Source organism: Strix aluco, chromosome 1 (assembly GCF_031877795.1).
Source record: "Strix aluco isolate bStrAlu1 chromosome 1, bStrAlu1.hap1, whole genome shotgun sequence".
NCBI classification, from domain to species: domain Eukaryota; kingdom Metazoa; phylum Chordata; class Aves; order Strigiformes; family Strigidae; genus Strix; species Strix aluco.
In genome coordinates, this window is record NC_133931.1 from 7,876,748 (window position 1) to 7,888,868 (window position 12,121).

Consider the following 12,121-nt stretch of genomic DNA (forward strand, 5'->3'; position numbering starts at 1 on the left):
CAGCTAGTATTCTCTGCTGTTCCTTCTTCACTTGAGATTCTCAGGACTCAAAATGGCCACTGCCCCAACTCAATCATAGCAAGATAGTGTCCTTGCTCTACTCAGGGTGGTAATCCTTTAGAAGCTGCCATGCCCAGTCCCTGGTGTAGGTCTTCTCACAGGAGAAAATGACCTTCTAACAGCGCAGGAAGAATTCTCCTTGTGCTGTTGTCATATTAATAGCAATGAGAGCTTATATCCCATATCCTACTGCCATTAAATTATTTATTGCTATTTCCGCCCATAGGTTCTCAAGCTACTTCTGCTTTTAATTTGTAGGTACTTCAATATAAGGATTTCTTTCTCATAGGTACATGACACTGAATGCAAAGACCTGCATCATATTCCAAAACCTGTTTGCCATGAAAACCCATCAATTTTTACTTTTCTTTTAAGAGAGGTGTCCATTTATAGAGGTATAACTGTGGCATATAGACAATAATTACCGCCTCGTGCATTTTTTCTCGCTATTCAGAGATATTGTTTGGTCTCAGGTCAGAAACTGATAGACCCTTATTCTCCTGTTACCTCCAAATTTCTCTTTTGTAACACAGGGGTCTGTCTCTTTTTGATACAGTAATCTTCCATGCTCTTCAAGAACTTCTCTGTCGTCCTGAAATAACTAGTGAAATACCTGTTTTGTAGCTTCAGCTTGCCTTTTACAGTGATCTCTTGGTAGTTTGGTAGGTACACATCTCCCACTGGGTAATATGTTATCTGGTTATCTGCATACTTGTCAGGACTCACTAGACTTCACTCCATCTGTTGTTTTGATAACCCTTTTGTATGTTAATCTAGTCAATGCAGAGTTGACTAGATGATCCAATCATTTGATTGAGCATCCAGTCTGTTGTGTCAGCAGGTGCTTGTGGAAAGAACAACCTCTTCAATTTATATAATAAGTGGCAAAGATTATTTTAAATTGGGTGATTTACCAATTAATGGAGAAAAGTCCTACGTTTTTATGTGCAGGTAGATGTGTTTGTAAAAACATTAAAATTACCATTACACTAAAATTGCATATAGGAAGAAATTGCATCAAAACTCTCAAGTTCAACTTGTTTGATGGTGTTAAATCTTATATAACATCAGTGACACTGGTAAAAGCCAGAGTAGTCAGTAAGGTTTAAAATCAAAATAGTAGAATAATACTTGATTGGTAATACATAAAATGCTGAATATTTATAAAGTAGTTAGAAATGTAGACACTGAATAAGCAATAGTATTCATCATTGTTAAGTTTTCTGCTCAATTTCAGTCCATTAAGTAGTAGTAGAAATACACATACTGGTGGATGTCTTCAGAATAATGAGATCTGATCCTTAGGTTTCAGAAGGGTGGACTTGTGAAAAAACTGAAAAAACCCTGAATATTACTACTTATATCAAATACATTTTCTTCTGTTATGTGACTTGATCCTTCGACTCTTGGTTCTCTAAAGAGTCAATTGGAAGATAATGCCTACATTTATTGTGCATATTCTCAAGTTCTGTAACTTGGATCCCTTCATTCATGAGGATTAATGATGTGCTTAGAATACTTTAATATTTCTCCTTCACTTATTTCGCTATAAATATGTTCATTTTTTCCTTAAAAACTGAACCTTCAATTATAACTTTGTTGAGAACCATGTATTACTGAATAATGACTGTAGTGATTACACCAGTGGACTGATAATGCAATCTCTTTCTTTCTTTCTTTCTTTCTTTCTTGCTTAAGGATAAAAAGAGTTATTCCTGTCCTGTGTGTGAGAAGTCATTTTCTGAAGATCGGCTTATAAAATCTCACATCAAGACAAATCACCCTGGTAAGAAAAAATCAAGGAAAATTTCTCACTCTGTTGCAATAAATGGATAAAGGTTTAGAGTGAGAAGTGTAATGTGATTACACTCCAAAGAATTAGAAGAGTCTATGTTTAATTTAACTGGTTTAGAGTAAGAATTATATTGGTTTTGCAGATGTTAGAATTCAGAGTGAAAAAGGTTATTGTTCCAGCGTGGAGTATATCAGGTGTGTGTATATACATTGTGGAGTATATCAGGTAGTTCGGTTAAGAAATCTGTCTTCATCTGGCAAAGAACTCATTTCGAAAAGAGGACCTAGATGAATTCAAATTAAGCATTGGGAAGTTTGGAATTAGGCATATAGATATCCTGTAACAACCCATGAGACATAAAATTCCCATTGGCCATACATAAACTGACAGAAATGCATTTATTGCACATTATTTTGTCTATAGGTAATTGATGTCAATGCAGAGATCCCTGAGCTGTCTCTATGCGTGCTCAGTTGGCATGTGGCTGGGCTTTACCTCCAGGGCCAACCGAAGTCTGCAGCAGGTCTCTTACTAGAACCAGCTGTGATGTAGTATGGCCAGAATTAAGCTGCAGCTGACAAGCCTGGCTGGATCCAAGCTAACCACTGCAGTCCAGTCAAACTCTTGTTTATACCTTTCATTCTAGCACTCTGATTTATCAGTGCAAGCACAACGTAAAATGAATGCTTTAAGTCAACACGCTGTGCCTGAGTAAACAATTCTTTCTCAAATTTTGGAAATTCAGTGCCAAAGTGCTGAAGTGACTGGTGCAGGGACTGATTTAAATCTGACTGATGTGAACTCGGCAGAGCTGCATTGGTGTGTCCATACTTTTCTCCTTAGTATCTGCGTTATGTTGGATAGAAAGGCTACTGTGGATGAAGGAGAGTTGTCTGTATTGGCCAACATACTTTAATTTGCAGTGTTACTTATCACCTGACATAATTTGATACTAAGAAAGAAAATACGGGCCATGCTCAAACTGTGTTTGGGGAAGAAAAAATCAAATTAAAATGATGTAACTTTTCTTGTCTTTGGCAGAAATACAACATAATAGGTAAAGCAGTATTTTCATATCTTCCTACTGCCACTAGATAGTGCTAGACCCGTGTTTTAAACAATTTCCTTCACTTTAATTTCAGACTAACTCCCGCTTTAGCTCTTTAGTTACCAAACCTCTTTATTTGCAGACCACTCTACAACAGTGTGGTTGGAGGGCTTGTCATACATCAGGGGACATGTCTGATGCAGCAAATTGAGATGAGGAAAGGCTTCTGTGCTATACTGTAGTCAGGAGGTATGTCACCCAGTAAGCATAGAAACTGAATCTCAAGACCTGTGCCTTTGTGCTGTCTCAGCCAGGGAGTATAGGTGGCCTCCCTAAATAATGTGATCTGTGAACTAGGTGTACGTTATATACTGTGCCCTTACAGGTTGCCATTGGTCTGCACTGGTCCATTGACTGCTGAATTATTAGTGTATGCTGTGTCTGGGGTCCAGAAATACCAGTTAACTCTGGAACGCTGATGGGCTAAACTCATGCATTTAAATACTTTTGAACAAATCACTTAGTATCTGAATCCCTCTAAAACTATAGTGTAATTTTTTTGATCCAGGAAGGTGGGTTCTTTTGAATTCTGGGTTATAATAGAGGTGAGGTTAAAAAAGAAAATCTGCACAGCCTATTATTTTGTGTCCTCATTTTTAATTCATATATTGCAGGCAAATAGAACTTAGAAGCAAAATACCAGATTTATTAGATATATCTCCATGGTACTAAAGAAATACTACATCTAAGATATGCCTATGCAGTAGTTATGCAACAACACTGTTTTAATATATGGAAGAGAATTAATACACAAATCTTTTTCCTGTGCATCCTGTCCTTGTAATCAGGAGGAAATCCTTTATTTGTACAACATACTTAATTACAAGCCAAATAAATGTTAGGGGGCTGATGGTATAAACTATCAAGTATTGCATTGGAATGACTGCAGTTGTTTTTAAAAATGAAAATAGAAAAGAATAAAGATGAAAGGAAAAATGGATACTGTTAAAAGGAATTGAATCTTAAAATGACATATCAAGAATTAATTTAAACTGATTTAGACTCATTAAAATGCTATTTCTGGAGCTCCCGTCTCCTTCATTTCTTAATATCATTCAGCATGACCCCTCTCTTGTCTCTTCTATTTCATCAAGTGGAAAGTATGAAATAAAACAGCACTCCTTCCTCTTCTACGTTTGTACAGAATAGGAAATGAATTCTAGTCCCATGAAGGCAGTGGGACAAAAATCTCTGTAGACTTCAGTAGAGCAATATATCAAACCAAAGAGATAAGAGAGCTTGGCTTTATTGCCAAATGATTTGGGTACTCAGCAGTGAAGAAGTAGTCTTGGATTCTGGTCCTAGCTCTCAGAATTATCTACCTTTTCATCCACTGTCTGATTTAATATGATATTTGTTAGCAGTCCTGAGACATGAGAGGCATCAGCTTTTATAGATCCCTACTGAGCAGACATACTAGCCTGCAGTCATGAATGAAGGATCTAAGCCATAGAAGGCAGATGAGGGTTCAGACTTGTGTTTGCATTTTTCTTTTTTGGGTACTTTAGAACATATCTCTGCTCAGTTCATGGGCTTCTATATTTCCCTTTTGAGGTTGTTTTCCTAGTGCATATGAGTTCAGGCAGGATTTTTGATTCCGCTCTGGGACCAGTCATGACTAGGTATGACAGTTAATATTCGGTAAAAAAATCTAAGTTTAGACTGTAACTTTCAAATTCTGTAAGACTTTGGGCATAATAAGTCATCAGCTTTCATGTCTTAATGTTTAGATTGCATGAGTGCTGTACTTCCATTGAGTTGTGATATTTAGCATTTTCTTAATCTGAAATGCATTTGAGTAATCTGATTTATTTTTTAAAAGCATTTGGCAATGTTTTCATTATGTGTGTTTGGGACATTTTAATTTAAATTTCATTATTTTGAGCTTTTTCACTATGACAACCAAAACATTAGATTGTAGGAAGGAAAAGTTTGGAGACTTGAGTGTGTTGAGCCTGAATAAATGAAGGCCAGGAGGGGGATCTTAGTTGCTGTCTTCAGCTATCTAATAGGAGATAAGAAGGAAGACAGAGCCACTATTTTCTTGAAACTATACAGTGAAGGGATATGAGTTGAAGCAAGGAGATTCTGATTAAGTTAGGAAAGTTATTTTGACTGTAAAGGTGGTCAAACACTGGAATGGGCCAAGAGAAGATGTAGAATCTCCATCCTTGGATATGTTCAAAATGGGACTGGATATGACCCCAAGCAATATAACTTTGAAGTTGGAACTCCAGAGTTGACCCTGCTTGGAGCACATGCCTTTAGAGGTCCCTTCCAATTGAATTTATTCCATGAGTTTGTTTTTCCCTTTAAAATTTCTGATTATCAGGCATTCTGATCACTATAGTTGTGGCTGAAGTGAATTGTCTTTATATCCTTGACATAAAAATGAATAAGTCTCAAAGTCTTTGAATAAAAGACTTTGAATAAAGTCTTTTGAAAATATTGAAAAAAAATTGCCAAATTAACTTATTGGGAAAGTTCATAGTTGGAAAATTATTTCTAAGCCAGTGGCACACCCAAACTTTTTATATTTAATTTTTTTTTTTTAACCAGGCAGTGGGGACACTGAGTACATAGATCAGCAAAGAAAGGACAGAACATCCTAGAAACCCTAAGGGAAAAAAGGTTCTTAAATTCTTTGCTCAGATTTTATCTGAGTGGCAGTAGGGGAAGTAGAGCTTTCAAAAAGTTGGAGTGAATCAGGATCTAGCTCTTCAGTATTACTTACAGAACAGATTCCCTTACGTCCTTCTGGTTTTTATTACCTTTTACATTTCTCTCAGAGGTTTCAATGACTACTATTTCTGAGATTCTTGGCAGAAGAGTTCAGCTGAAAGGACTTATTGGAAAACGAGCTGTGAAATGTCCCTACTGTGATTTTTATTTTATGAAGAATGGATCAGACCTTCAACGTCATATTTGGGCTCATGAAGGTAAAGCTCTGGTTTTAAGCTGTTGGGTGTGTAATCAGTCTCAGATTCCACACAAGCTTTGCTGACATAAAAATTCAAATTTATTGCTATACCTGAATCAAAAACTTCAAGGTACAGTAGAGGTTAAATAATTAGTTTAATGGATTTTGGATCACATATGAAATTGCATGCTCATAACATGAATAGATAGCTTAAATGTTTTATACAAGTTTTTGATTCATTTTTTTCCAAAACTCATTCATAAACATCTATAAAATATTTTATAATAAATGTGCTAAGGAGGAGTGAATTAAATACATGCTCAGTCCCTTAAAACAAGTAATTTTCTGTACCTTCTCATGCTGCTCCTTTCACATTTGTCTAAAAATAGTTGGCCTGGAAATCCATTAGTAAAACAATTGAAATCCACTTGCTGTGGTGTATACTTGTAAATTCTGTGTGTATTTTAATTAAATCATGCTGACCATGACAGCTAGCTGACAGGACAGAAACAGTGATTAAAAACCCCATAAGATAATGCTAATCATATCTATGACTTTTGGGGGAGAAATTCCACTAATATGGCAACACACAGGTTAAAAATCCCTTGAACTTAAAATCTATGCCCAGTCAAATCCTGTGTCTACCCAGTCTGTCTATTTTTATAACAGGTGGAAGACCACTTGTATGCTCTTCAGTTTCTTTAATAATCTATGGAACAGATTGCATATGGTGTTCGAGGAACAGATTGCATATGGTGTTTTGGATTCTTTACCCATCCCTCCTCATAAAGGGGATAATAAAATCTCGAACTGATATTTTGGTTCCAAAGTGTTTGCTCCCATGCAGATAGTTCAGACATTTATACTGGTACTGCTTATTTGTTTGAATGCTTTAACTATGAGCTTACCTGCCTGTGTACTATAGCAGTGGTCCTCTCCAATAGCCTTTACTCCATCAAGGAGGTTAGGTAATGCCAAACTGTAGGCTTAGAGCAATTATGTCTGTATTCCATAGATAGTTTGTTTATTCTGCCAGGAAAACTTGGAACTCATCTAACCTAGCAGGAGAAAAGAGGTGAACAGACATTTATTCCCAAATTAAAGTGTGCAATCAAGTCTGCTTAAAGTAAGCTATAATTCCTTATGCTCGTAAATCTAGTTTTAAGGTCATGAATATCAATCTAAAACTGCCAGAACCTCATGAAACTGTTGAGCTACTCTGCCAATTCAGATTTATTCAACTTTTCTTTGAAGGATTTACTTTGTTCATGTAGACCTTCTACTAGATGACATACAGTGCGTCTTTCTATTGCATACTTTGGAATGTTTGAGAGAAGTGAAATTTTAAGTGCTTGCATCTTACCAAGGGGAAGGAAAAAAAAAAAAAAAAGTACTACTGCCTGAGCCATTACCAAATCTGATACTAATTAATAATAGAACACAGCTTTGCACATTTAACTTCTGCTTACATATTAAGTACCTAATGAACCGGTCCTCCTTAAAACAGGTTTCTTCATTCTTTATTGTAGTAAATAGAGAATGATAGATATCTGAAGACTTTTAGAGGGAGATTTGGTATGTATACCAGCTAGGCATCAATTTAGGCAGTCTGGATTCTGCTTTTAAATGAAGGCTGGACACACCAAGGCCAAAATATTAGTATTTGCTTGGTTAAACTCAGTACCTGACTTCAATAGGGAAGTATTTAATTCTAAAAGAACCTTTCCTTTCGCTTACTAAGTGATGCTGTCAAGAGCTCAATATCATTTACACAGAAGCTATAGATGAAATTTCTTAAATGTAGATATCCAAATTTTAAAACGTTGACCTTGTTGTCCATGCTGCTCACATGATCTGAAATTTCTTTCAAGGAAATTTCCACCCTCTCATCAAAAGGTACAGCGTGTTTCTTCATAGTGTATTTCTTTATTTTTAGGTGTCAAACCCTTCAAATGTTCTCTATGTGAGTATGCCACTCGCAGCAAGAGTAATTTGAAAGCCCATATGAATCGTCACAGCACTGAGAAAACACACCTTTGTGATATGTGTGGGAAAAAGTTCAAATCAAAAGGCACTTTGAAAAGCCATAAACTCCTTCATACTGCTGATGGTAAGTGCATATTTATTAAATCCAAGTTTATTTTAGGGCAATAAATACTGGCTGTACTATAGGACCTTAATAACAAGCATTTTTCAGTTGAACACTAAGTGCTACTTACAAATTTTATTTATTCCCAGGAGACACTGTGAAATAATTCAAAACTTTGCAAAATTAATTTTTGTGAAAGAGAGACAACTGTCTCTGGAATACTTGATTTTTCTGAAATTTTGTCTTGGCTTTATATCCATTTGTATTCTTATGGAGAATTGCTGATCTCAATAGAAATTTGAAAATACAAATAGTTCTGTAGCTAAGTCTCTTACTACTTTCTTCTGTGAGAATATTGTTAGGAGTTGCCCAATCCAGTAGCACAATAGAGGCAAGGCTGCTGCAGCTCTGTGTCCCCACGTCTAGTCAGCCGGTGGCAAGTCTGAGTGTGTATTCTCTATAGGCACGTATGCAGCACAAGCATTTGCTCTGTAATTTTAATATTTCTGTGATGATAGCAGAAAAAAGTGAGATGCAAATCCAGAAAAATAGCATCTTTTATATAAAAATTTGGGACACAATAATACTTTATTCCTCTGTGATTATCAAATTGAAGTAAATGATTTATCAGGATAAGTTGTACAGACCTTCATTATGACTTACTAGCTTGATCTTTGTTACTCATGCAACCTTGTGAAACCTTATTCCCCTTTATTGACCATTTCATTTAAATTCTTTTTTTAAAAAGAATTTGCATATTCATTATCATTGTCCTTTCACAAAAAGCACACAATGCTCTGTTACATCTTAGAATGTATGTGAAGTTTTTGTGTCAGAGATATTTATTTTTATGTATGCTTATATCTGTATGTATAAGTGAAAGAGATGATCCCTTTTACATTGATGGATATGATACATATTTTAGGAAGCATATAGTTACTGTAGTACTACCATGAGTTAGTAAATTACTCATTATTCAAAAGTACCTTCCAATATTTTGAAATAACTTGGTCAGTAACAAGCAGGTGTTGCACATACATCTAAACTTCATATGCAAGAATCAAGATTTTACTTATCAAATGCAATCCTCAGCTGATTCCTGGCTGGGAGAAGAAAGGAAATTTGGAGCATGATCAGACTATAAAGAAAAAAGTGGTCTTTTTCTATGGTGCTGTAAAAAAAAATCCCTGCATGGGGTTTCATTTCAAAACCTTTCTGTTTTGTTTTCACCATCTGGCATGTCACAATAGTGACATTCAGCAATGAAAGTTGAATTTGTTTTTACCTGTAAGTTAGTTCTATGTCTTGGAACAAAATACGTATGTGTGTGAGTAAATATTGCAATTCAACTGAGGCTGCTTTGAAATTTGGCACTGTTAAGAATAGCACTATAGTCGTGCGGAAGCTAGCTTTGTAGGGATTTGGTTTAAAGGTTTGAAGTTAGTTTTAAACATTTAACTGCATGCAAGAAACTATATACTCTTACCATTTACTGCTAGGTCAGGCTGAAGCCTTGACTCTAGAGGTAATGTTATTACCAAGAGCCTTCAGACTGTCATCATCTTCTGCAGTAACTGAGGTGACTGCATGTTTGGTTTTGATGCAGCTCCCTTTTTGACTGATACAAATAAATCCAAGACTTAGACTCTTTTACCTTGCTTTTTACACTTCCAAAAGTGTTCCAGGAAATTCCTCGTACCTTTGGAAACAGAATCTCACTGTCTGTGGAGACTTAAGCAATTTTCTTCACTAAGTCCACCCCAGTGGACACTTGTGAAAAATAAAGTAACATTTGTCACCAGGAATGTAGTGTTTGATTTGTCAAGGGACTCAGCCTCTTGAATGCTGGCAGTTTCTCTTTGCCCAGTGGCAGCACTTCAAAAGTTCTTACTTTTTTTTTTTAGCATATCTAGTATTCTTCATTTATTTCACAAATAAAAAGAATTTAAAAGATGTTTCACTGTTTATGAGTCTTGTCTTCCTGACTTATGAATCCAGGCAATTTTTGTTCAAGTATCATCCCTGCAAGGTCAATTTAACTAGTCAAATATAAAGTAGTTTTCTGTCTGCTTTATTCTTCTCCAGCAGACAGACTTCTCAAGAGTGGCATGATAGAAGACAATTCTGTAGTCCAGGCTTATTGCTGTTTGTGATTAAAAATAAACCAGAAAACCTACTTTTCATTATTTTAATTAGAAATCAGAAACTGTCTTAAGGTTTTTCTTAGCTGTGTTTTATGGAAACTTTCACACTGAGTATAAAATGCTTGTAACTTTTTTGAGTAAGATCCAGAATCTAAAGAAACCTGATCTCTTCAGGATAATACAGAATATTCAGTATTGTACTTCTCCATCCTTTCTTTTGGTTCTTTTGCTTGTGGAGCAGTTTTTAGCACATACTTGTTCCACGTTAGCCAAATACAGTTTGCCAGCCATAGACATTTAATACAGGAATTAAGTCTTTTGTAATTTGGCTGGAGGTAGCAGGACTGGAAGAATCTTAAAGATGAAATATGGAGAAAAGGAGCATGAAACCCAGAGAATAAAAGGGAGGAAATTGTGTTATTTTAAATCATAAGGAAAAAATATTTGGGAGAGAGAATGCATTGAAGGGAATGTAAAGAGATACCTCCAGAATGGTAGTATGTTTGGGAGTTTCACTCTTTGCAAAGCCACAAACAGCAACAGATATTTCTTGAAAACATCAGAGACAATTCATTCCTGTTAGAGAATCCTAAAAATACATCATGACAATATCTGACCATCTTGCTTTAAGAAGGACTCAGACTAGTGATTTCAGGGCCAAAACCAGACTGTTATGATCACAAAGTCTGATCTTTAGCAGAGTACAGGCCATAACTTAATCTAAGAATTTCCGCTGGACTGTAGTATATCTTCTTAGGAAGGGCTAAGCAGACTTGATTTAAAGACTTCTTATGACAGGACATCCGCCTGATTTCTAGTAAATTGTCACAGTCATTACTCATGCTCTCTGTTAAAAATACTGACTTTATTTTAGACTGAATGTTCTGAGCGTCGGCTTTCGTTAGTTGAAATTCCAGTTCTTGTTGAGTTCTCCTCAATTTGATTGTTGCTGTTTCAGGTTGGAGAGTTAATACCTTCATTATCGATGCCTGACTAGAAAGCTGACAGGCATGTAAAGAAATTTCAAGTATAATGTCTTCTCTTTGGAACTTAAAGTAACACCAAGAAAATTTAAATGTATTTGAATCATAGCAATTCAGTACTTGGGACAGAAGTAGGTAAAAACATGTGAACATGACCAAACATCTGTGTTTTAAGGATTTCTAAATCTGCTTTATAAATAGAAAAATAACTGTGCCTGCAGTTGTAAATAACTGATTTCCTTCTTCCATTTAAGCTGCGGTATAATGATTTGTTTTCTTCTTTCCCAAGTGTCTATCCCAGGAGCATCTAGACTATTTAATGCTTGTAATTTAAAGATGACACTCAAACCTTTTTTCTTCTTTACTCTGATCTCAGAGCAAGTGCCAGACTTCTACTGTTGTTCATTGTTCATTCTTACCATTTTCAAAATCATCTTTATGAGAAAATACAATCAGTAGTTTTCTGAACTTAAACAGAAGAAAGTTACTCCATTTTCTATTCCCATTTCAGGAAAGCAGTTTAAATGTACAGTGTGTGACTACACAGCTGCACAAAAACCACAGCTCCTGCGTCATATGGAACAACACGTCTCTTTCAAGGTAAGAAAACATATAAATCATGCTTATTGATAAGTCATTTAGAAATACATGGAATGTCAGACAACAGTTTTAAAACTGGCACACTTTCCTTTTTGGAGGCAATTATGGCATCTTAATATTTTAGTATTTCGGGAATTTTGACTTTATATTCAGACCTTGGAGGTAGGGTTATTTTGTTCATAGACAATTTGTAATTAGTATCTTTACCTGCCAAAAATATATGTGTGTTGCAATATAAAACAAAAATTATTGTTTTATTTGACTGTGAGTTCTTGAGAGAACTAATCTAATATGTACCTTAAAATGTCCTAGGGAAGTAGGAAAGCAAATCCTATACATTGCTGTTCATTGCGCACCTTAATTTTCTCTGAAAGTTTGACAGTCTAATGTACTATAAATGAGTTCATATACTTGAAGAAAAT

General features: G+C 35.5%; 1 protein-coding gene across 9 annotated transcripts in view; it reads left to right on the forward strand.

The window, feature by feature from the left end:
• Window positions 1–12,121, forward strand: part of ZFAT (zinc finger and AT-hook domain containing) — a 151,172-nt gene that overhangs the window by 102,605 nt on the left and 36,446 nt on the right. For 8 of the 9 annotated variants that reach the window (XM_074834475.1, XM_074834541.1, XM_074834856.1 and 5 more), the window contains 4 exons: window positions 1,759–1,846; window positions 5,753–5,902; window positions 7,820–7,993; window positions 11,611–11,699. In XM_074834475.1, the coding sequence (XP_074690576.1) occupies window positions 1,759–1,846; window positions 5,753–5,902; window positions 7,820–7,993; window positions 11,611–11,699 (501 nt within the window). The remainder of the gene's footprint in view (window positions 1–1,758; window positions 1,847–5,752; window positions 5,903–7,819; window positions 7,994–11,610; window positions 11,700–12,121) is intronic. The other variant, XM_074834632.1, reaches the window with a different exon arrangement.